At 36.4% G+C, this 25,964-nt stretch overlaps 1 protein-coding gene across 3 annotated transcripts in view; it reads right to left on the reverse strand.

The window, feature by feature from the left end:
* Positions 1-25,964, reverse strand: part of PALS1 (protein associated with LIN7 1, MAGUK p55 family member) — a 54,238-nt gene that overhangs the window by 24,955 nt on the left and 3,319 nt on the right. For 2 of the 3 annotated variants that reach the window (XM_056492829.1, XM_056492830.1), the window contains exon 2: positions 2,778-3,291. In XM_056492829.1, coding sequence (XP_056348804.1) covers positions 2,778-3,144 — 367 coding nt within the window. In that variant the 5' untranslated portion in view covers positions 3,145-3,291. Of the gene's footprint in view, positions 1-2,777; positions 3,292-21,990; positions 22,185-22,772; positions 22,911-25,964 lie in introns of all 3 variants that reach the window. The other variant, XM_056492831.1, reaches the window with a different exon arrangement.

Genomic DNA, 25,964 nt, shown 5'->3' on the forward strand with positions numbered 1-25,964 from the left:
GTCTTACAAATGTTAGAAAGATTAACCCAGAAAGTGGAAAAAGGACATGCACAAGAATAGAAGAAAATTTTGTAAGAGTTCAAGTTACTGCAGAAGCACGTCACTGAATTTAAATTTTAACTGTTTTTGACAACACTACTGACTGAATACAGATTATTTAGGGACTAGATAGGCTAAAAAACCACAGTATTTTATTTAGAACTATTTTTTCCTATGTTTGCAACAATTCAACATCATAGTTGTGTACAATCAAAAGTGGTACTCTTAATCACATAGTGGGTAAGGTTGGAAGGGACCACAGTGGTCATCTGGTCCAATCTCCCTACTCAAACAGGGTCATCCTAAAGCACATTGCACATGATTGCATCCAAACAACTCTTGAGTATCTCCAGTGAGGGAGACTCCACAATCTCTGAACACTCTGCTCCAGTGCTCGATCACCTGCACAGTAAAGTTCTTCCTCTTGTTCAGGTGGAACTTCCTGCGCATCGGTTTCTGCCCATTGCCTCTTGTCCTATTGCTTGGCATCACCAAGAAGAGCCTGGATCCATCCTCTGACACCCTCCCTTCAGATACTGACACTGATGAGGACCCCACTCAGTTCTTGAGAATCTCTTCTTGAATCTCTTTTTGAGGCTGACCAGGCCCAGCTCCCTCAGCCTTTCCTCATCTTGCTGCCTGTCACTGGACCCGCTCCAGAATGTCCCTGTCTCTCTTGTACTGAGGAGCACAGAACTGGACACAGCACTCTAGATGAGGCATCACAAGGGCTCTGCAGAAGGGCAGGATCACCTCCCTTGACCTGCTGGCAGTGCTCTTCCTAATGCAGCTCAGGATCCCATTGGCCTTCTTGGCCACAAGGGCACTGCTGGCTCATGGAATGCTGAACTATAAATCCTCTTCTTAAATCTTAAGTTTACTGATCTGAATGACAAGATCCAAATTTTGATTACAGAAGTGGACAAAGTCGCCTAGTCATTTTTCTTCACAATGCACCTCATACCATGTACTATTTCCTAATTTACCTCTTCCCACAAATGCCTCTATAATCTTCTTGTCCCCAACGTTTGGACTTTCTCTTCTTACATCCAATATTCAAAGAATCCTAGCTTCTATTCAATAACAATTTCCCATTTTCTATCCTTGGTGAACCAAAACTGATTTCCTTCCAGCTTTTCACAAATACCTTGACAATCCCTCAGCTTCTCCTACAGCTGGTACCCTTCTGAATTCCCCACTGAGAGATTTTAAAACTCTCCTTTCAGCATCACAGTAATTTCTTCACCATAATTTCTCCTGTTCAAACAGCTTAAGTCTACACCAGCTCCTAGCTGGTTCTCAAGTATGTCAGGCTTATGTATGTTACCTACTTCTCATCCCTACCAACTGCCATGGGTAGCTGCTTTGCCCATCAGTTTGCACCAATCCTCCCTCCATGATCTCAGCACCTCCAGCATGAAACCTAGCCCCAGCTTTCTAATTCCAAGTCACTCTTTCCTCCCTTCTCTAGTTTCAATTTCCAATTCCTCCAGCACTCTTCACAGCTTTTGGTCACTGTGGCTAAGCAACTCCCAACTGAAGACACTTTTACTGTTTGACATCCATTTTTGTATCTTCTGGTTTGTGCTCCCTCTAAGGAGAGAACTTCACAATCAAATACCTAACACTTTATAAAGTTAACTACAGAATTTACTTCTTACAAAGAGATCTCTCAGCTGACAAGCCATGCACTAAAAAAGGTATGCCAGCCTTGTTTGTAACTGAGTCTGCTCTCCACAGGAGGTTGAACAGGGTGACTTCCTGATGACCCTTTCAATCTAAATTTTCCTAAAGAGGGATTTGTACAATAAGGATTATCAGAGGTTATGGAGCAAAGACATGTCTTTAGCAGAACTGTGTGCTCAGGCAAACAAACACTAGAAATTAAGTAAAAAAGAAGAAATTAGCAATTTCATAGCTATTTTCCACTCTGTATTCTCAACTATCAGCCAACAGGAAAAAAAAAGATCAAGAAGCTTTAGTGCAGTCCAGAAAAAAGAATGCCTGAACAGATACGGATTTGGAAATCTGAACTGGACTCCCACAGATTCCCAGTGCATCTTTTTCACTCCAGTGACACACCACATTTTATTTAAAATACTTCTGTTTGAGGAAGAAAGGTTAGAAATTTTATCTAAACAAGCATAGTTAAAACAATGACAATTATGAAACAAAAAATTCCAGCATTCATTTCTTCAAAAATTATTAACATTACATTTTCATCAATGCCCAGCAGATTTTCATTATCAACACCAATACTTTTAAGAGATGTACTGGCATGATATTTATATTAGGTGGCAACTGATAATGCAAGACAGAATGGGAAAAAAAACACTAGCATGTTTCTCCTTAAAGTATGAACAACTTTTTATTTTAAATGACAATCTGTGTTTATTCATTCCTTATTTTGGTCTACACTACATCAAACATCATAAAATTGGGTATTACTTACATGGTTTTCCCAGCCTTAAGAAGGCAGAGACATTGACTGAATTGATTATTATCCACGAGGTATTTAACTGCACCCTAAATGGATCAGTTTTGAAAAGCCACTTGCTGAGGCACACAGCCTGATGTTTGGCTAAAGAAAAATTCCCCAAACCACCACAAATTTAAAGGACCAGAAGATTTGAAATCTGTTTATGAAAAATTAGCTAAATTAGGTTTTCAGTGGCCTAAAAGAACATTAATATCAAATATATCTTTACTCAGTTAGCCCATTCATTGCATTTACCTACCTAGTGTTTTCACAGTGTAATGAGGACTCTCCAAAACAATCCCTTCTTCTGTGTCAAATATTGGATTATCTATTCCAGTTTTAGGAGGAATTTGTGCTAGTTTCTTTAGCCTCATGGAAGCAGTAAGGTCCAGTTCTTGTTTCCTTCCCTCCTCTTCTCGCCTGCGCCGTATGTCCTCCTGCTGCTGACGGATTCGCTCCAGTTGAGCACTGCGCCGCATGGGCATCATCCTGGAGCCCAAGTCCCCAGGGCAATCAACAGCCATCTCTCTGTGCTTCTGAGTGTCCTCAGGAGACACAAGATCCACATTTTTTGCTTCATTGTCAGAATCTTCTGTGATATGTCCATTCATATGGGAAGTTGTCATGGTTATTTGTAATTATGCTTTTGCTCTTCAAACCAAAATGCTGCTACTAGGCCAGTTTGTATTACCATAGTGTGTAAAATCCATTATAAATTCAAAAATATTTCCCTTCCATCACAAGACGCTTGAAGAGGCATCCAGGAGGAAAATCTGATGACAGATATTAAAAAGAAAAGAAATTAGTAAGTAATTGGACCAGTAAGAAAACACCTAAGGTCCCCAGGCATCACAACAATGGAACTTTGTGTACAAATTTACATAGTGGCTCTTCCCCTACTAAGAACCACAGAATCTTCACAAATCTTTTCACATATTTTGGTAGACTTCAGGTGCCAGCATTAGAAAAAGAGAACTGCTCAAACTAATGTTAAAATCTCTTGTATTCCCCAGTGAAAACCGTGGTGATTCTGTACTTGACACAATTGCAAATAAGCAGTTTTCTGAGAGTGCTCACTCAAGTTTCAATTTGTACTTTCATTCTTAAAAATTCCAACACAAACCATGTTTACAATCCTACAAACACTAAATATGAAAAACTTGTTATAAGCAACATGTCCATAAGAAGTTTAGTATGCTGAACACAAGTAAAGATATTTGCATTTATTGCTTATAAATTGAGGCATTTTATATAAACATTGCTTCCTGGATTCAGAGAAGACAGAGTTCACCCAAAAGATATGATCTAAAGCAGACAGGAGCTGCACTTACACAATTCCAAGTACAGATAAAGTCCTAGGATAAGAGTTTGGACAATTCTGGTTAGCAGCTACTCTTAATACTTCCTATAGGTAGGCATTAAAGCAGGAAGGATTAAATACAAGAGTTAAAATCCCTGTGTGGGAGTACAGACATACAGATTTGACAGAAAATAATAATTAATTTCCACAGTCAAGTAAGACATTCCACTATACTACAACACACCTTAAACTAGTCTCTTATTCCTGATGATTCAGGCTAAAGAGCTTAGGTGTCCTGATAAATATAACCATTCATCTCTTAAATATAATAAATGTAACAGTGTTTTATACTACACTGCCTTTCTGTCAGTGATACGTTATCCTCAATCTGTCCAATTAAAAAATCATAAAACTAACAAACAGTTGCATATCATATTAGCAATATACTTAATTTTTCAAGTCACAATCATTTTTTTAAAATTTACTGAAGAAATAATACGAAATATCTCTAAGTTTTATTATACACTAGAAGCACCAAGTTGGAAAAAAAACCCAAAAAACCAAACCTCAAAATCATCGACATTCTTATACCAAATGCCTGTGTTTGGAGGAGAAAGGAAAGGATGTTTATGCTGTAATTAAATTTAAAATTAAATATCTATAGTTCTGTTTGGGAGGAGCAGCAATAGAAACTCCTACACAAGTTTTTGCCAGCTTGCAATTCTAAATACGTAGAGCTTTTAATTTTCATGAGGAGTAGAACACAGCATACAGCAACAACAAAATTATTTCCTTTACTTGTTTCCTCTCTAGCCTCTGCTACTGAAATAGTCATTATGAAAATCTTCCCAAGAAGAAAATTTAAACATTTCTGTGGTAGCAAAAATTCTTTTTTTGCCCTTAAAAAACACTTAATGGCACTCCACTGATAGGCTCAACATCCAATGCTCAACACTCACACATTCAGAAAAAAAAAAAAACCTAAGCAAAAAAAGCCTATCAAAAACCGCATGGTACTGGGGCTAGCACTGCAAGGCGCCCACAATTATTCAGTGCCTTTAAAGCCTTCAGTTAGTGCCCCACTTAGAACAGCTTTTCAAAGAACAAAGACATATAAAATTAGCATTTAGACAGGGTTATACAAAGCACCTCTTTAAAAAAAAGTTTTGTGAAATTCAGAGAAAATTTTAGCAAAATGATCCTCAGAAACCTACATTTCCCCTTCTGAAAAGGCAACTTCTCTGTACAGAAATACCAATCCCCAAAAAGGAAGCCTCATTAGGAACAATAAAATTGCAAAGACTACTATTTTAACTGTGGATGGAAGATAATTCAAATTCTTTTTAATTCAAGTTGTATTGGCCATAGCTGCATTCATCTCTTTTCAACTCTGACAAGCTGAAAGAAAACTCACAATCCTGAGTCCATAGAGTACAACCAACAGGTGCCAAAACAATGAATAAGGTGCTGGGGGGATGAATAATATCCATTTAATAAGCACCAAAAAAGTCAAAAACAGAGTGTGAGGACCTGCAAGAAGTAAAACACAATTTTACACTCAATCATTTGTAAGCTAAATGATGTCACACTCTCTAGTGAATCTTAATCAGAAAGAATTATCAGAAAATTGAGTTGATAGCCAATGATTAAAAACTGGTAAAGAATATTTACAGTGTGATTACTACATATCCTCCATCAAATTTCAAGTGCCAGCTACAAAAATGGCATACCAAAAACTCGTATCTGTCTATAGAGTGAGAAGATTCAAAATCTCTTTAGTTTAGTAATATGAAGACAAGAGAAAAATACAGTTTGGAGTAACAGGCAACCTTTATACATTTTCAGTATAAACTGTGTGCAAGACACAAAGGGCATATAAATTCTTTGAACAGGATACCAAGACATTTAAGTCACCTGTGATAATAGCTGCCTACTTCCAGTATTTAAAATCTGAGACAACCAAGTAAAAAAGAACAAAAGCTACAGAAAATCAGAGCTCTCTTGAAGTCACACTTTCACAGCAACAGTCAGAAAACCACAATGACAATTTAAGAGTTTTGGAATTTTAAATAAAAACTATTTCTGGCGTCCCAGAAAGCTAGATACTTCTATAACCAGCAATAAACAGTACAACAAAAGAATTACACTCAGATTATACATATATCATCAAAAGATGATAAAAATATCACATTATCAGGCAACCCAAAATTTGACCTTATGGAAACATCAAACCAAATACACAAAAACCTGACCCCTAGATACAACTAGCTGGTAATCCATAAAAGCATAGGTATGCTGCAAGTCTGGAATGCTGAACAACTTCCTTTAATCAAAGGACTTCTGATAATGGATGACCCCTTCCAAACCTAAGCCCCTCTCCTTCTTCCTGTTGTCTCAGGTCTACATCAGACATCACAAATCCTCATCTCCAACTGTTTTGCAAAAATGCTATTGCCCAACTGCAACAAATGAAATAAACACGTAAGGCAAAAAAACCAGATCAGCTCTCAAGTCCCTCTCCACTATGGTCCTAAGGATGCAAAATGTAAAATGTTACACTGGTAAAATCTTTAATTTGGTTCTCAAATTAAGGTATAGCCGAGGTAAAAAGTAAGATTCAAATTAAGGGAGGTACAAGGAACAGAAAATTTTATTTTAACCAATATGCATGGCATTAAAAGTCTTAAGATGAATAATCTCAGAAACCGTTCTCTTGGTTTTTCTTTCTGAACGTTTCTTTAGCAATTTTAAAAATTCCGTGACAGCAACAATAAGGGAAGGTTGTTATACCAAGTCTGTTCTCTGCAAATTGTGGATTGTCCAATAAAACAGACTTTCAGCCCAAGAGAAGCTTATTTTGCTAATTTAATATTTAGTTCTATGGAGGAAAATTTGAAGACTTAGTCAATAACAATAATTTTTACTACTTCATATGTACAATCTGTATAATAACATTTGTAATTAACAGAATTCCTTTCCACTTCAGAACTTGGTAGTAGCAGTTCCTATACTTTCTAGATATGTACAAGTATCTGTTACACACTGACTGCTCAAAGTTTAACAAGGTTAAATCATGGCTTTGACCATCTTGCTTTCAACTGCCGATATCTAACTGGGGAATCTTAGTGTTTCCACGAAACATGTAGAGCTTTCCAAAATAAAACAGATTTATGACTCTCTCTGTGCAATTTCATATCACAAGTCTTACCAACACAGTCCTGGAAAGTGAGTGCATGTGAAAGTCTCTTCTTCACAGATTACTTTCATTTTTGGCCTCCAGAGGAAGGTTTCTAAAATCTGATAATGTTAGTACAGCACTTCAGTCACTCTGATCACCATCAGGCATCATATAAAATTCTGACTGGGATGTAATAATGAACAGCAAACAAATCACATTTCTGGTGCAAGTTCATAATAGCAAAATTAAAGGAAAAACACAAGTATTGTCTTGGTAACCATATTTACTATTCTCAAAAATATTGTATTTTACAAGCCACCATTCTTCATACAGCTAACAATGTTGGGCTTCTATCATATTTTTAAACATCCTGAATACACTAAACAAAACACACACACTGAAAGCTCTGTAAAAGAATAAGCATACATAAATGCAATCATCTTGGTGTGCAAGGGAGATGCTAGAATAAAATATATACTGACAGACACTGAAATAGAAGTGCTGTAAGGTGGTTTAAGTTTTCACTTGCTTCCTGGGGGCTGTGGCTGGTGTGCATAGCAATCCTAATTGCTTTAACAACTAAATTCTGTACAGTAAAATTAAATTTGTCTTGCTTCAGCAACTTCCAAAGAGAAAAAATGACATTTTCTGGAGGCTGAGGTTTTGTGTTACATTTCAGCAGTGTTTAAAATTCTTTCAGTGCTAGAAGTATGATTAGACCTGATAGTTCCCCTTTTAAAATTCATTAAAGCTGCAAATTCTGAATGACTGCAAGCAAAGTTCAGTGCTTACCTCCAGTGAAATTTCATTACTTTTGGCACAGATTACAGTATAAAAGCCCAACTTACATTTGTAGTTTTTATATAAACACAAGAAATATATATTAAACATTAGCATAGTGCAAGGATTTATCATCAGCTTAAAGCCATATTACAACAACAGACACAGTAGATTAAAATATTAATTAAAAACAACAGGAAGATGAATTCTAGGTTGCTGAAGTGGATTAGAAATTAGATTAAAATCACATAAAAGATGTTTCCTGATATCTCAACTACTAATAAAATATGAGCATAAAACTATGCTACAGATCTCTGCCATATATTATTAATGGCTAACATAATATTGTGTCTTCTGGTATTTTTACTCAGTACTTCAGATTCTAGGCAAGCAAAATCTAAGCCACAAAAATCACAAAGCAACAAAGTAAAACACTTCAATAATTCTGCAAATGGAAGCTCAGTGTAGGAAAATAGAAAATAATTCCTGGCTTTCCTTGCATCATCTCCTATGAACCATTTTATCCTTCAATGACATTTCAGTGTATCTGCAAGATTAGTAGACTTGGAAGGCAATTACATAAAGGAAAACACAACACAAACCATGTTGCACAGCATAAAATTAACTACCACTACTTGATGAGACTTAAAGATTAGAGTTTATGGCAGAAAATACTTTACAGATATGTCCTATGACGCTTAATAGTACCTGGTTTGGCCTGGAACAGACTGATGTTTTGCAAAAATTAGTGAAAGTTACAAAATTTATGATAATTTGATATTTCTTTAATTTACAAAAAAAATATCTATAATTAAAAAAAATCTTTTCACTAGCTTTGCAGCATGTTCAAGAAAATTACTTCTGGCACGGTTTGTTTTTTCAGTCTAATATTATTATTTAAACTATTCTTTCCTCTAACTAGATATTCTAGTATAGACTCTAGTATTGGAAGTGAACTATTCCTTTAATATCCAGCTGACACTTGTTTCAGTAATTTCAAAACAGAGTTCATTACGACAGCTTTCAAGCACAGTAACTCAGTACAACATGTGAATATCAAACGGCTCTCAGACATGCCAAGAGGTTTTAGCATTCCACGCTCACTTAAACGTGCAAGGTATGTGGATCAACAGCAAAAGGAGCTAAACCCTCAAATCGATCATTATTTCCATTGTTAGCAGTTTCTAAGTTACATTTGTATCAGAACAATAGCAACGTTAATTTGTAGCACTAAAGCACAGAAAAATTGATCAAACTGAAAATTCAGACGCTAAGGTTAGAGTCCAGTTTTATAAATGGTATAAACAAATTGCTCAGCCTGCAAACCTGGGACATTAGAAGCACATTTTTGTATCACCTTGGTATTATTTAAGACATCAGATTTTATTAGGCTTATTTATCTGCTAATGCAATGTCTTCCACCAAAAAAGTCACAGCTCGAGAATGTCAGCTGTGTGTACACTACCAACTTCAAAAGACACAAGGGAACTCCCTATAAAACAGATAAGAACAAAGTGTTTTCCATGAAAAACAGGCATCAATAAGAGACCTACATCGTGCCAGTCAGCAGCCACCTCACTCACACCTCTTTTCAGCAACTGCATCTTTGCAGTAAAATATATGCAAGGTACCTTTGCAGCAGTTGTATGAAAACAGAGGAGCAATTAAGGCTTATTTAAATTCCTGTCCATCTCACCGTGAAAGACAAATGCTGCGTGTTCTATCAGCAGCAACCTTCCTTGGTTAGTATAGCAACAGTGAGCTCCTTTAATCAGCTAAAATTGATAGCACAGGTCAAACCACTCACATGACAGCACAGAATCACTCCATCTGAAGCTTTCTCTAGTTGTAAGAAACCTTTCTACTGCATTTATCCACACCACCTTCTTTTCAGTTACACAAACAATTAAAGTGCTTCCCAAGTTGACTGAGATTTGAAACAATTGTTGAAAAGACTAAGAATAAATATATTATATACTACAATTCCCTTTGTTTTAAAGATACACTATCACTTACACATCATTAATTTCTGCTTTTTAGATCAAATGAAAAATGGACAGGGAGCAAACTAAAATTTCAGCTGGGGTGGGAAGGAATGACAACAGAAACAAACTTGAGCTGATTTCAATAAGTTTATAGCTAGAAGTCACAGCTAGACAAAAAAGGTTAAAAGACTTGCAAGGTCAGTTAAGCATATTTTAAAATTCCATAACCAAGTATTTAGGCTCCAGGTTCTGCTCATATTTTGTATACTCAATAAAGCTTCAACATAGTTGTGCTGACAAGCCCTAAACTGGTGAGGAGCACAGCAGAGGGCAGTCTCTGCAACAATTAGTGAAAACCTGAAAAAAAAAAACCCCAAGCTGTTTCAAAAGAGAGCTCACAGAAACATCCAACACAACAGCTTGTTAAATGTCTGACACCCACATCACCCCAAAACAGCACACAGATATACCACCCTAGCATCCCACCATGGCTTAGATTAATAGGCTACAAGTATGCATACATTTGAATACTCAGTTCTAATCAAATCTTTAGCATCAACAATCCCTGTGGCAAAAAGTTTATTTTATATATAGCCATGAATGGATAACATAAATGCCTACAAACTGCAATGAAAATATGACATAATAGTATGAGAAAAAAGGAGTTACCTTAATTTAGCAGTTTTTAAAATGTTTAGAAACCTTCAAGCATAACTAATGAAGAGTAAAGAAATTCCTAGAATTCCAGGGATGTTAACAGATCTCACAGGACAGCCAGAAGCATGATAATGAGACAGTAATTTCTTATCACCCATTCACAGCTAAGACTTCAGCTTTCATTGTCTTAAAAGTAAATATGCCTGTCCTCACTTTAAATGATGATTATATTCCCTGTGAAATTAAAAACACTGCTGCTATTTCAGTTCTCTACAAAGATTCCTCCAACCCCCTTGAAACTGTGTCCTTGTTGGCTCAGGCTCCTGCATTCTGGTCTCATTTTAACCCCCATATTTTTTAGTATGTCATTTTTAATGTCAATGCTTGCCACTGCTTCACTATGTAAAACATAGTATTAATAGCAAATGTTCATGGGTACTAGTATGTATATGACACTGTCACTTCAAAGACGTGATTGAACCAAAGCTAATTTAACTAATCCCAAATTAAACTGAAGTTACAATGTTGCACAAATTACATCTCATCTGATGCTTAAATTCACACAAAATTGCATTAGTCTAGTACTGCATAGCAAGTTATTCTTAAGCTATATTTACAATAATGCACCAAAGAAAGACTAAGAACTTCTTATTTCAATACTCCAATATCTGCTGAATTCAATTTAGAAACATGACCTAAAGAAAATGGAAATACAGCAATTCATCAAAACCTTTCATCCAAAAATGCCAAAATGTTAGTTAATACAACAGAGACTGGGACCAAGACTGTCTCATGACTTTACATGATTGAAATATAGGCCTTTCATGTTCCAGAAACAAAAATCTTACAACATTATGTAACAAAGATACATGTGCTAGCTTCTTTCATGTGGCCATCCTCCTCAGGCTCTCTTCAACTATTTTGCAAGATTAACTGAATGCGTGTCAGGGATGATTTTAAAAGCTTTTTTTAAATTATCCCCAATGATATAACCTGATTAGCTGTGTCACCATGTTACTCATAGCTGCATGGGGGCGAAAGGGGATAAGGATCTTCTGACGTTTTTTTCTGATCACAAAAATAGTCTGAGACTTCTAAAAATTTACATTCTGAAAAACATGACATCAATCACAAAGCTATACAACTGATCTCTCCACTTCACAGGACTCACAATCATATGCCACAAACTCAGAACAACCACACTTCATTTGAGCTCTTCTCTAATTATTTATAGGAAAAAAATCCAATGCACAAACTATTTTAGCTACTCGGGTCTCTGATGTTAAGATTTTAATTCCTAAATTCATCTGAGATGGTGGTGACTATTTCAATGAGCAAACCCCTAAAAAACTGCTGCATAAATTTTAAAATTTTCCTTCAGAAGTGTTTTCTCTTCATGGGTGCAAGATTTTCTTTGCCTAATTACCACTATCTATAGCTGATTTTTCTGGAGGGAACTGTAAGCAAGGCATATCAGTCATGGCATAAATTTTTTTAGCCATTTCAGTATTACCACCATGATAAGATGCTCTGCTAGACATAAATGACAGAAGCCCTTGCTTCTATGGAAGAAAGAAACTCTCCTCAGCCAGGACAAATGCAATGGGTAGCTATGGCAAATGTAGCCTCTAAAGAGACAATGGGTGACATGAAGTTTGCAGAGGATTATGTTTAACCAAATCCATGTCCATGCAATCTGCTGGGATGCTTCTCAGTCCTGCGAAGACAAATGGCAAAGTCAAAACTCAAAATTTTGCAAGCTGAAAAAAACTGTTGAGAATTTGAAGTGCTGTATTTCTTTACACTGTGTCAGTCATATTACTTAATATTTGCAAACATTTTGGTAATTTTTTCAGGGAACTCACATAATTCATATGTTTGTGCATAACTAACTCTGCTTCCAACTGCTAGAACAGAACAAAGCTGACTAGGCTTTCAAGTGTGCCCTACTTTTGCAGCCTTCCAAACAGAATCTGTAGTTCATGAATTTATGACAAGAACCAAAAAAAGAGACTGTCAGTACGATTCCTTGGACTGTTAAGCTGTGCTAGTTTGCTGCTGCCAAAGACCTACAGTCTCATTACTCCTGCTCTTGACTGCTCGATTATGTTCTCCACTTTTGGGTTGTACAGCCATTACCTTGTCTGACAGTTTTGAAGTTTGTTAAATCTGTCATCAAGTCTTTTTAATTAAACAAGATTGTAGAATGTCACAAAATACTTTTGGTTGGTTCATCTTGGTGAAATTGGCAAGCCAGAACAGATCACAATAATCTGAAAGGTGACAAGATTGGCATAAGGGTCAGGAGCAAATGCTTTGAGACCAGGGAGGTAAAGTGGTAAGAACAAAGACAGTACAAACTCCAAGCCCTGGCAGCAGGGAGACAAGTGCAAACAGGACCACAGCTTATGGAACCATATTCTGTGGGCTCTCCTCACCTCCCACAAAAAATCTCATCAACACCTACTGATTCTTTTCATCCTTAACAACCCAAACAAAATAAAAAACAAACAAAACAATAACAACAAAAACCACCACAGAAAAGCAACCACACACCTACAACCATCTGCATATCTTCTTGATGATGTAAACAGGACAGTTAAAAGGGAAGTATTGTTTTCTCTTAAAAAGCATACTCAAACACTGTGGGTGTAAAGCACCACAAAATCTGCATTTACTTTTGAGCATATTTCCTTTCAAATAAAAATGATAAATTAATCACACTACAGTTTAACACAGTGACTTCAGTATCTGAACATCTCTGCACATTCATTACCTGAAGATATTCAACTAGTATTCTCTATTATCTTTGTGTAAATAGTACAACCCACAACTCAGAAGCAAGAGCTTTCCCCTCACCCCTTTTTATAAAGGACCGCAATTACCGAGCTAGATATTAATTTTCTGCAGCAGAACACATCAAACAGATCACCTTCTTATTAAATAGTACACCTACTGGTCAAACACTAATACAAACAGAAGTACTACCTCAGGCATACAGCAGAACTCATATATGGATAGCCACTCGGAAACAGAGGAAAATTACAAATCACATTTCCCAGTATTTATCACAATGATTTTATAAACTTGCAGGAGCAATGCCAAGCATGACCAAAGAACTCATGCTGATTCCTGGGTCACACTATAAGGGAAACCTGCTGTACAAACCTACACTAATCAGTAACTTAAAACACAGGCCACACTGAAAATGTACAGATAAATATTTTATGTGAAGTATTACCAAAATTTCACTATAGGATGTGAAAATCAAATGCTCTGCAAATAACCCACATTACTAGACTTCATAATAAAAATGCATGAGAAAACTTCACAAGGCTATAAAGACATAACATTAGAGACCATCTGTACCCTATAAAAACAGTCTCTTGCTTTCCTATTAAATTGAAGTGAACTCCTGGGCCTAATGTTAGCAATCTGTTACAGAAATCAAAATAAAATCCTGACAGGAACAAACTCACTTCTGCAAAGTGAATTCAGGTACCAAACTGCAGAGCTTTTCTACACAGTTCTCTTTTCCTAAATCAAAGAAAGTCCATTCAGTTTCTGAAACTTTGTTAAAGCACACGTTCTTTTTATTACGAAAATATTAGAAATCTGTAATAAATTCACAGGAATGTAAGACTTCTTTCTACATGAAGGCAGGCAAACTTTTTTAGTATGTAATGGTGCAATAATCCCATCTAGAAAACTGTGTCATCACTTGAGCTGTTGAACTAAGCTATTAAACATGACTATGGAAGCCAGGAAAAAACATTGGCAAGCAAATTGACCTAAGTCCCTCCTCAGAACTCTCAAATCATGCTAAGGAACAAAAATTCAACACTTGTGTTGAACAACAAGTGTCTGACAACTAAAACTGGTTCCATAAACTCGTATTACCTACTATGACCCATTGTAGTAAAGAAAATGTTAACAGCAAGAGAAAATGGAAATCACAATCCAACAGTCAGTCTTCTTAGTTTTATGCGCAAGTTCAAAATTTACTGATTTGTCCTCACTTAATCTTTCACAATTTTTTACTTTTTCACCTGAAACAAGTTTCTCAACAAAAAAATAGAAGAAAGGTAAGTTATTAGGACATCACTTTTAACTGAAGTGAGTGTCCACAAAAAATAAGTTAAATTAAAATAAAAAATGGATGCAAGATAAGGAAACTTCTCTTAAGGAAAGATTTCCTACTGATGCTAATGTCAGATTTCAGCAATTGAGACTTTTTTAACAGGAAAATGGGAAAAGAGAATGCTTTCAACTTATGACTGCAGGATATCTTTGCATTTCACCACTCAGTAAATTATACATATTACACAAAAGGGCAGTAAACATTAAGAATACATTCAAAGAAGTTATTGAGCAATACCTGGAAGAATCTATCACACACCCAACCCCTTAAACAAATAACTAAAGATTAAATTTGTACAAGTTATACATACCAGTGATACAAACACATACATATGCACTACACTAACACACCTGACAAATCTCTCTTAAGAAAACAACATGTTTTATTACCCCAATATGTATACCTTGGCCATCAGGCACTTCTGATTCATAAAGTAAGAACTCACTGTCCCAAAATAATCCCAAAGACACAAACTGTAAACTCTGTCCTTCACAGCCACTTGAAGTAACAGTGTCTTCACTAAGCATTCCAGAACCACCAGAGCATAGACTCCTTTGAAACACACTTATTAGAAAGTTGAAGCTTCATAAGAACACCAATGCCATCCAACTGAACACAAACTACTCTAAAATTCCAAGCTCTAGAACCAAATTTCCCTAATTAAGCTTATCTGAGAGTGTCAGCAACATATTTGGCAGCTCTTTGGGTTAAAGAATAAAGTCTTCAGTAAATTAGTCTTTAACTACTTTATATACTATTAGTTTTCCATAACATTCTGGGCATAAAATACTTCTTTCTTGATCTCATGTTTACATAACTGTAAAAATATCAACTTTTGAGTTAAGTATTACTTCATAAACCCTTCAGCAAAATGACAATCCTGGATGCTGCCCTCATGCTGAGACCACACAGAGAGGTATCTTCCTCAAGAGGTGAAGACAAATCAGCAACCTAAACACTAGTCAATGTACAAGACTGCACTTGGCACTATGATACTAAAACATTCTGGAAAACAGTGTTGCAATTATGAAGTCAGCCTAAGAAAAGCTGATTACCAAAACGTGCCATACACAAAGACATTCACCATCGCCAAGAGTCAGGACAACTTGAAATATTCTCAGCGCCTTTGACACAAAATTGTCAGCTTTGCCCTATGGCAAAACTAGGTGTCAAGGCTTCAAATGCTGTTCCAGACTACATACTACCAGAAGCTGCATACAATGTGAATGCTAAGGAGGACCCATCTTGTTTTTTCCTGAGAAAAGTCAGAGAAAGGAATGAAAACACAGAGGACAAAAATTGGGAGAAAAAAACCAGAGAGTCTAGAATCAAATGATATAAGGAATAATTATCCATTCTAGCAATAATCATAACAACAGCAATCCAAAGTACTCTAAATTTCCTGCTTGTATAAAAACCAGAATCCAGGGTCAAAAGGCAAGGCTAAGATGACAGAATAGACAGCAAGAACACTAACTGGATATGGGGCTCAGGGCCAGTATCATCATTTCTGTATGGTGCTTGGGAAGCTGCCACTGTCTTTACACAAAGTTTTTCAGATCAAAGAGGTCAGCTAATAGGTAACAGTAAAGAGAGAAAGTTATGGTCCACTGGAAGACATAAACTGTGTTTTCTCTCTATGATAGGGAAGTATAAAAAAAGCAAGAAAGCAGATTCTCTCTGAATCTGGTATATGAAATTTGATGAAAAGTAAACTGAAAAGGTTATGCATGTAAAAATTATAATCACCCAGTCTGGAGCACCTACTTGTAAGCAACAGGAAAAAGGAGCAAAATTAGAAGACAAAACACCAAATATCACTGTGAAGCACCAGAGACCTAACAACAGAACACTCTTAGACCTTCACCGCAGTCATCCTAAGAGACAGACAGGTTATCCTGACCCTGACCATGGCATCTGACAGGCTGCAAGTACTCCAGTTGCTACATGTATGAACAATGGTCTGTAAACTGTAAAGTCTGCAAATATTTCGTCCTTCTCTTGCCTAGCAATTTGAAGAGGTTTGATTAGCTAAAACAGAAGACTACAGTTTCCTATACATACTTTCTTCAAGACTTCACAGCAGCAAATTCTCACAATGCACAGCTGAAAAACTTCAAGGTGCAGCAATGCACACCACCCACTCCTCATCAAGTATGTGTATCCATGTTTCAGAGCAATCAAGTTACATCCTCTATTTCCTCCTACCAGTTTTCCCACTTGAACTTAATATATGATTCTGCAAGATGGAGACATCCTCTACCTTAGATCACAATGCAATTTACCACTTATTTTCACACTGGCTTTGGCATGACTGGAGCTCTCTAAGAGCCAGTTTATCTGAATGAAGTGGCAGAAAACAAACCAAAGAGAAAGGTACCTACCATTCTCAGTAGCAAAAATCTCTGAAATCATGAGATCATTTGCATATAAAACAGTGGTCTCTCCATCACCAAAATGACTGCAACTTTGATGAGTTACAGATAGCTGAATTGTCTCAAACTCTTATAGAGTAGACCATTCACCCAGAACAGCTTTTGCTCATCTTCTTAAAAGAATCAGTAGGGTCTAAAGACCAGTGGTGTAAATTAGAGACACACGACATGATTTACACACGAAACAAAAGAAATACACAGAGATGTACAAATAAGGAACAGCCTACAGGAGTAAAATCATGCATTTTTAATTAAAAGGCTATTTGACAAAAGTTAAAAGCAAAAAAGTGGTTTGCTTACAAAAGTCATTAAGACTTCATTAAGAACAGTTCACAAAATGAACCAAATAGTTGCATGAACTGGAAAAGACACACAAATACAGGAATACAATTTTAGTCAAGTTATCACACAGCTATAGCAGCTAAATAGTATTACGAGTGCAATGTTGCTAGCTCCCTTCATCCCCCAAATCAATGGGAGGGATGTCAGGACCTCAGTAAATTATTTTCACCACAGAGCCAAGAGTATGATGAGGAGGACTGCCATGACCACACATTAAAAACAGTCTTCCAGCACAATTTTCAAAGGACCACTCCATATAAGGCCTGAAACAAAATACATTTTAAATTGAAATAGAAATATTTTATAAATATTCCCATTAAGCAGTAAGGGACTGGGAGTCTTTGTGTAACAACAAAGCCTGCAGATACAAGTTTAGAGGACTAAAATCAAATGACCTGGTGAACTTCTTGAGTCCATCACAAAGAGCAGTGGCCTAAAATTAATAAACCATGATGAATTTAATTTCTGTTTCTGCTGTGCTAACTAGGCACTCCAAGTTCTTGACAACTTATTAGCTCAGACACCTGCATTTTAATTACAAGTAAAGAGCTCTCTGGAAACAGATTGCTCCCCCCCGGCATGCCAGTACATCGGGCAGTATGGCTCTGCAGGGTCCTGGCCAGGTGACAGGTTTTGTCTGGGCACCAACCTTGAATTCCTTCTTTATTCACTAGAATGTGCAACTGCTGTTTCTGCAGACACCAAAGAGTCTAATTATGAAGGCACTAAATATAAGTCTTGCAGAAAAAGTCTGGTAGATTGAAAATACTTCAAGCAAAGAATTTTAACTGAGATTTGAAATGCCATGTACAAGGCCAGTAAAATCAGTTCAGGAAATATCAGTGCCAGAACTTTAGTTTTGTATTTTCCATTTGTCACAAGTACAAAAGCAAATCTTTGTGGCTTAGAGTTCCTCATGAGAGGTTAGCAAAAATGTGAAGTAGTATTAGTTTCCTAAGAAGTCCAATAGGTTATCCCAACTTCTAACCCAGCAGACACACTCCAAACAGCACCAGTCTCTTACTTGAAAGCAGCTCCTCTCATATTGTCCTAATGCCTCACAGACAGAGGTTTTTCACTAACAGCTCTGCATTTCTTTTTCAGCACCCCTCCTAAGCACTGGTTACATGCACTCTGTATGATACTAGGAAACAAAAGCAAGATTGTAAGATTACCCTTCACAGTTTTGCACAGTGAGAACACAGATTCTTGTCCTAAGCAAGCATTTACTACTAAGAACTTTTCAGTGATGAGAGAACTCAACAAACCAAAACCAGCCAGATACTTTTTCCAAACAAGCCAGGAACACTACAGTGACTTTACCATTCTGTCTGGAACCAGAGCATATAAAGCAATAGCCACTTTTTCAAATAACGTCAGAAAAATACTGACATTCTGAATAAGAGCTGCAACACTATTCACATGGCAATTACTCAGAAGGGCAGGTACCAATCTCTTTTTCTGGACACCAGTGAAGAACCCAAGGGAATGGCATGAAGCTGTGTCGGGGGGGATTAGGTTGACTGTTAGGAAAAGGTTCTTCAGGCTATTCACCCCAGAGCTGTTTGGGCACTGGATTAGGCCCCAGTGAAGTGGTCATAGCACCACCCTGACAGAGTTCAAGCAATGTTTGGACAATGCCCTCAGGCACAGGGTGTGCCTCTTGGAGAGTCCTGCACAGGGCCAGGAGCTGGACTTGATGACCCTTGCGGGTCCCTTCCAACTCAGCTTATTTCTAAGGATTCTGTACTCGGAACAACCAACTAGTGACTCTGGTCACTGGGTTTAATCCTTAGTGCTAAATTAACCAACAGTGTAAGTGAGGCAAATCAGAGCAGGTATATCTGATTTTCAGAGAATCTTGATGAAATTCCTACACTTTGTTACTTTTTTCCATCAGCTACTAAGGAAACACAAACTAATTTTGGTATGTACATTACCTGCTATTTATTATTTGCTTTGTCACTTCAAACACTACAAAGCAGTTTAGGTTGGGCTATAAATCCATTTGAAAAATTCAAAACAATCAATGCAGCAGCCATTGATGATTATCAGTGGAAATCACAGACTAATTAGACAGGAAATCAAGTATTTACAACAATGAATTCCATTTTTTTCAAGTTAAGTCTGTAATTTTTGCTTCAGAGCTGCAGAAATTTAGAACTTTTTAAATCAATAAATGATTCTATCCTTATGATATATGTTTACTAGAGACATACTGTTAATAATACCCCACTTAAAGTATTAGAGTGTAGTCGTAGTTCTTTGGTCTCCACAGGCTGCACATCACCTCAGCAATGCAGGCAAAGAATTTTGTTCCAGGACTACCAAGACTACAATGCCTGCCATAACAAAATTTACTTTTGCAAAGCAGAAATAATAAAGCAAAACCAGAAAGCTTTAGGTATCCTATGGTTTGGTAAGTTTTAGGTATCCCACAGGTGGTCCATTACTCCCAGGCAATTTGAAACTTGAACCAAAAGCTTTTTTCCAAGTAACCAATTCATTGGAAGATACTTGTCTGAGATTATTTTCCACCTGAAGCCAGCTCATATTTTATATTAAAAAACTCTTTAGTCAGATTTATCTAGAGAACTTTCAACTGAATTGGCATTCATAACGTTTTTGTTCTTGACGAATTCTAAATTTATGAAAAAAGTAATGTAACTTCCATATATTTCTTCATCATTCACAGATTAAAAATAATGCTGAGTTAGAGGAAAAAATCATGTTACAAATTAGGTACTGAAATCAGAATCTATTATTTGAGGTCAATGAGATTTATGAATACCTTCATGCTCCACTAACTCAAATCATTCTAAGTATGCACCTATATTCTTTCAAGACCAGTTCTGGAATTCTGAATACAAACAAGGGCATTTATTAGAGAACTTTAAGTGTTAGCAAGTTAAATCCATAAATATACTTTTAACGCTTTCTTATTCCTCCAAACTTTAGAGCACCCATTCACACAGTTGCCATGCTCAACATTGCAGTCTTAAGAGTAACAAGTCTTACACTTTTTACCATTGTCTCTATCTGGCTTTTGGTTCTGTATACACCCCATGGTTCTGTATATTAAACTCATGCAGTGCATTTCTGCATGGTTTACCTGCTAAACAAAAATGTTCAGAAATATATCAATTTGAATACACTAAAATAACATATGAATCCGTGATACCTGAAATGGTGTAAAGGTCAGCAATATGCTACTTATGGATTTCTCAAAGTAGAAGTCACAAATTTAACATGGAATTTATTGTGAAGAGATCATAAAATAAGGTCAATTATTATTTCTTCTCGTAGATTTTTCTTCCAAATAAAGAAAAAAATAAGGCTTCATATGAGGCTGAACTAAAAGAACAGCAAGCTTCAATTAAAGATGCTGATAGACAAGCAAATCTTGTTGTAGCAGATTAAGTTACTATCCTCAGCTGTAGACTGCTCCCATCAGAAGTCACTGATCCCAAAAGTAGAATTGTCAGGAGGGAACATGCGCTTTCACCTCAGCCACTTCATTGCTAAGACTTGGCATGGTGGTTTGGTTCAGACAGCACACCATGAACCATAATGACTTCTTAATTCTGCATATGAACTACAGCAGAGGAATTGAGCAGAAAAAGGTAAAAAACTGACATCACAAAATCTAAGATTTCCCAGAGATGTAACTGCAATCTAAATTTCTTCCAAAGTAGAAGGAATCAGCTGTGCAAATCATCACAAATCCAACCAAGAATAAAAAACAATCTCAATGTAAATCTAAATGTAGGAAGCACAATGTGAACTGTTAAACAATTTGCAATTAAGTTTAACAGGCACTGATTAATCATGTTAAGTACTTTAAAGGCTGAATATTCAATTTCAAATTAGCTTTAAGAAATCAAGAACTAAAGATTTGTATGAAATTTTAATTATCACAGGAAGTCCTAGCTACGTAAGTTTTAGGGAGCACTAACACACATAATATCAAATGAAAAGCATTAAATACCTAAGACTTGACAAGAGTATGCACTTAAGAGGGAACACAAACCAGCCTACATTTACTACCCAATCATTTAGGTATGCAGCTGCATTCATTAAATATTTGTACAGAAAAGGCTTCAAAAATATTGACATAAGAAGAAACTGCATGAAGTTCTCACCAATAGAGGTCAAAAACTGGCTTAGGGGATAAAGTATATATAAATCCCGTGTGCAACTCAAGTTGTTAAATTTTAAAAAATATATATGCAAATGTTTAATACTTTCCTACTACAGAAGGCTTCAAAAGGAGGTTGGTACATTATAAGCAGGCCTAATTTAATTTCTGCAGATCATCCCATCTCAACTTTAACTGAGGTATTTAACTTCTAAGACTGCTTTCTCAAACAAGTACATCATACAGATTCCAAGTTCAGCATCGTACAGATGAATTTATAACAGAGAGCTTACTGCTGATCAAAACTGAGCCATCAACACAGAATCATAAATGACATTTTAGTAGAAAGGAATCCACAGTTACAACATTATTATATTGTTGTAGTACTGGTTTTTTAATAATGTTGATTTATTCCAGTTCTTCAGTCCTCCCCTTTTTGAAACCAAACCAAGCAAAAAGCACCTCTTTACAATCTTATAGCCCAGTGCAACACAGCATCTAGTTGAGATAACTCACCACATTTTTATAGACAAATTTCAGTAAGTGCATCCCAGGGAAAAGTAGGAATCGACAAACTAAATGTCACTTGTCCTTTCTCTCAAAAGAAAGAGAGGTGGTGTGATCCAACACACAGAATTGTTGGTTCCTTCCCAGTTTTGTCCATCTTGCCTATTCAGAGAGAATAGATGGAGAGACTCATGTTTGAAAGTCTGCAGGAGGAAAGAATGAAAGAAGATGAACAAGGGGCCAAAAAAGCACGCTCAGAAATATAAAGTCCACATTAAATCGGGAAAGATCTATGGAAAACCATGTATCATGACTCTTCAAAATTGATCCTAAGACTAATCCCTAATAGCAATCAGTGTACTGGTCTAAATAAAATAGATACAAGAAATTAACATTTAACCTAAAATTAACTTCATAAGCTATTAGCCAAAACCAACTCTTCACTGCTGCTTCAAAATATATTATTAAATGCTGGGTTCTCTTTTTCCAGTCAAGAAGAAATAGCTCTCCTTTGCACTTCATTTTGACTTCTCCTTACTTCAAATTTAACAAAAGTCTAAAGAAAAAATGACCCACAAAATATGCGAAAATAACCAGACTTTAGCTGAATAGTTCTTTATCTTAAAATCATCCTCAGTATTTCTTTTGGGAGTAAGTACAAGTGACATTTATTTTTTTGATTCCCAGGTTTTCTTGGGATACGCTTTCAGTTCTTACTATTTACATCTTGTTTGATGAGCTAATGAAGAAATAAGAAATCTAAGTAAGCTGAAAAGCAGAAAAGTGTCTACCTGACTGTAGAATCCTCAAATTGCTGCTCTCCTCTTTCCACTGAAGCCAAGTAACTTGCCTCTTCAGAGTTCTAGCTAGCCTTCTTTATATCAGCTTGAACACCTCACCAGGAAGTGGTTGATGACAATTGTTAAAATCTTGAGAGAAGATCACAACACACACTAAGTTAATATTTTCTGAACCGGAAAGAACTAAATTGATAATTCCATTGAAAAAGTCTACAAATCTAACAAGAACTTAGGCTCAAATGGATTTTTAGTGTAGTTTATGCTCTTAAAAAAATAAATATGTGAAATAGACTATTCCATTTGTCAAAAACAAAACCAATACCACAGGGCTCTCAAGTAATTTTAGTTAGACAATGTTGAGCTGATCAGCTTTTACCTCCCTTTACACTAAGACACTGCTAATTCCTGCTTGTAAGTAATTAGGTTACTAATTTAGAACATACCTTGATTACTGAAACAAAATTAAATGGTAAGAGCTTGTTTCAGGTTGGCTTGAACTCTTGTACAACAACAATCACCATCTTTAAATACATATACCTTGCTCCATTTTAAACCTATTTCCTTCTCTCCTGCGTTTGAGGACTTTTAGCACCATTCAAACAAAATGTAAATGCCATTGCATATTGGCACTAAGCAATTCCATCACCACTTGATCCTACAGGAACTGATTCTGCGAAAGCACGTGACGTCCACTAATGCTACACTGTCCCAGTAAGACAGGACTAAGTTTCTGTACTGACATCACACAGCATTTCAGACAGTGGGAAGAGATCTGTTCTCTGAAAACAATTATATACATTTGTATATATGATTTGTATATATGATATAAATATGATACAAACCTATGCAATCAAAACCCTCATCTGTTTCAAACCTCGATGCTTAACCCAATGGCTTGAGCTTTACTTTCAGAGATGAGAGAACATTTAGAAAACAAGACATACCTGAGGAATTATCAACATGCTCCCTTAGCCAACACAAGACTTGCAGTTTTCTACAACGCACAATGCAGTTATCTATAACAGTTTTCCTATAAAAATCAACTTTAATTATTTTAGCCAAGGTACACTGAATTAACCTATAATTAATCTCTCTTAAGTTTCATTAACAGTAGCTGACAAGTAAATGGCAATTTGATAAAACAAGACAAATAAGGGCGATCACCAGCTCTCAACCACAACATTGCAGGAACACTGCATGAGTCGATATTAAGGTGAGACCTTAGCTTTATACACAAAGGCATCATATTCTAAGGAAAAAGTTGCCATGGTATCTGTGATACTAAAGAATTTAACTCAGTACCACAAACACCATGCAGACTAACTTGCTTCCCTCCCTAATTTTCTCCTCTGCCACACTAAAAACCAGTTTCTAAATAAGTGATTAATAGCAAAGGCATTACCAAAGCATATCACCTCCACTGACCTTAACTGCAAAGATCACCCAGTTAAGAAAACACTTGGATTTACACTTGAATATTCAGGTGAGAGCTCACAATGCTGAACTCTCTGGCACCCAAACAAAGACCAAAATTTTGTTCTAGAAAAGCTCAAAAGCTAAGTAATTTCTCTCCACAGCGTTTTTACCGTGACATCATGCCAGTTATATTTTATCCACCTTCAGATAAACTCTTTAAAGTTTCATTCCTCTTTAATACACACTTCATTAAACACAAGTCACTCCTGGGACACCACACAGCTAACAGCTCACATATTCTTCACAATATACTGTTAAAATGAGAAGTTACTCTTTCAGGCACTAGCATTCCTTGTCCTCCTTTGAGCTCACACACTTGCACTCGGAACTCCACCAACACTACTGGTACCTAAATGACTGCTTTCCAGCCTCTCCTTCCTGACTTTAAAAATATACACTTATCCTTGGAAACAGACTCGGAATGCATACCAGCCACCTCCCAGCACCATCACCAGGTCAAAGAGCAGATGCTGAGGTTGCACTGGCACTTCCCAGTTATCAAAGGTTTATGGTTTTACTGAATTCAGCTTTCTAGACAGCTTGAAGAAACCACTGAGCAACTTCACACAAGACAATTTATAGTGACTATTCAGTTGATTTAGATGCTAGCATACTGACTATTACCACACCTGAGTGCTCCTAATACCTTTTGGAAAGGACCACTTAGCTGTCCTATCACTTTTAATATATCCTTGCCAGAAATCATGCCAGTTTTAAACAGCTTTTCCCCAAAAAAGCTCCCATGTTTGAGAGTCTTCTGAACTATCTGTTATGGCCAAATAACCAAGCATAACTTAAAACAGTTTCCCCAGAAGATGTGTCTTAATACAAGAATGAAAATTACAGTTTGGTTTCTATATTCTATTTCTTAAGAAAAGCTGTATTTTCCCAGAATTTCTACTTAGCATCTACTCCTTTGTTAGAATTATGCAGGACATGAGAAGTTTATGCTGATAAACTGTAGCAAATGCAGACACTAAAGACCATGAGATGTATTGTCATATGTATCAAAAGTCAAGCCTTTTCTCTAACCATGGAATTGAAATTTTAAAAATACAACACTAGAGACAAAATCAAGTATTAAAAATGTTCAAACAAAATCTATTAGGTATTTCTTATTCATTATTTTTTCTGTAGAAAACAATTATGACCAACCAGAACAGACACATGATGCAACAGGCAAATCATTTAAGGAAACCAGGCACTGACCAGACCTATTACAACAGATAATAATCACAAGTATATTGTAACAATTCCATTTCTATATCTAATTATTTGGTGTCTTAGAAGAAAGCAGAATTAGACCCACAAGGGAACCTAAATGTCATGCTACCTACTAGACTCCACACCCACAGATAAACAACCAAGACCTGCTCTAAAATGAAAAGGACACGTTACAGGTACTGTTCAAATATCTAATATTCAACTTGGGTGGGAACTGATCGAGTCAGATAAGAATAAACTTAAAGATCAGAGATTTAAGGCTTCAAAATTTCACACCATGCTAGGGAAAAACTAAAAACACCCCCAAGAAAAATCCCTTTCCTTTACTCCTTCAACACTTTGTCTGTAAAGGAAAGGAGACCTGAATGCATATCATTATTTTGTACTTGATCAAGCCAGTCCCTGGGCTACATATTCATTCCCTTCCTAACCATTACTCCTCAAGAATCAAACCAAAACACCCACTGGTCTGGCAGTTCAGGC

Source organism: Oenanthe melanoleuca, chromosome 5 (assembly GCF_029582105.1).
Source record: "Oenanthe melanoleuca isolate GR-GAL-2019-014 chromosome 5, OMel1.0, whole genome shotgun sequence".
Taxonomy (NCBI): domain Eukaryota; kingdom Metazoa; phylum Chordata; class Aves; order Passeriformes; family Muscicapidae; genus Oenanthe; species Oenanthe melanoleuca.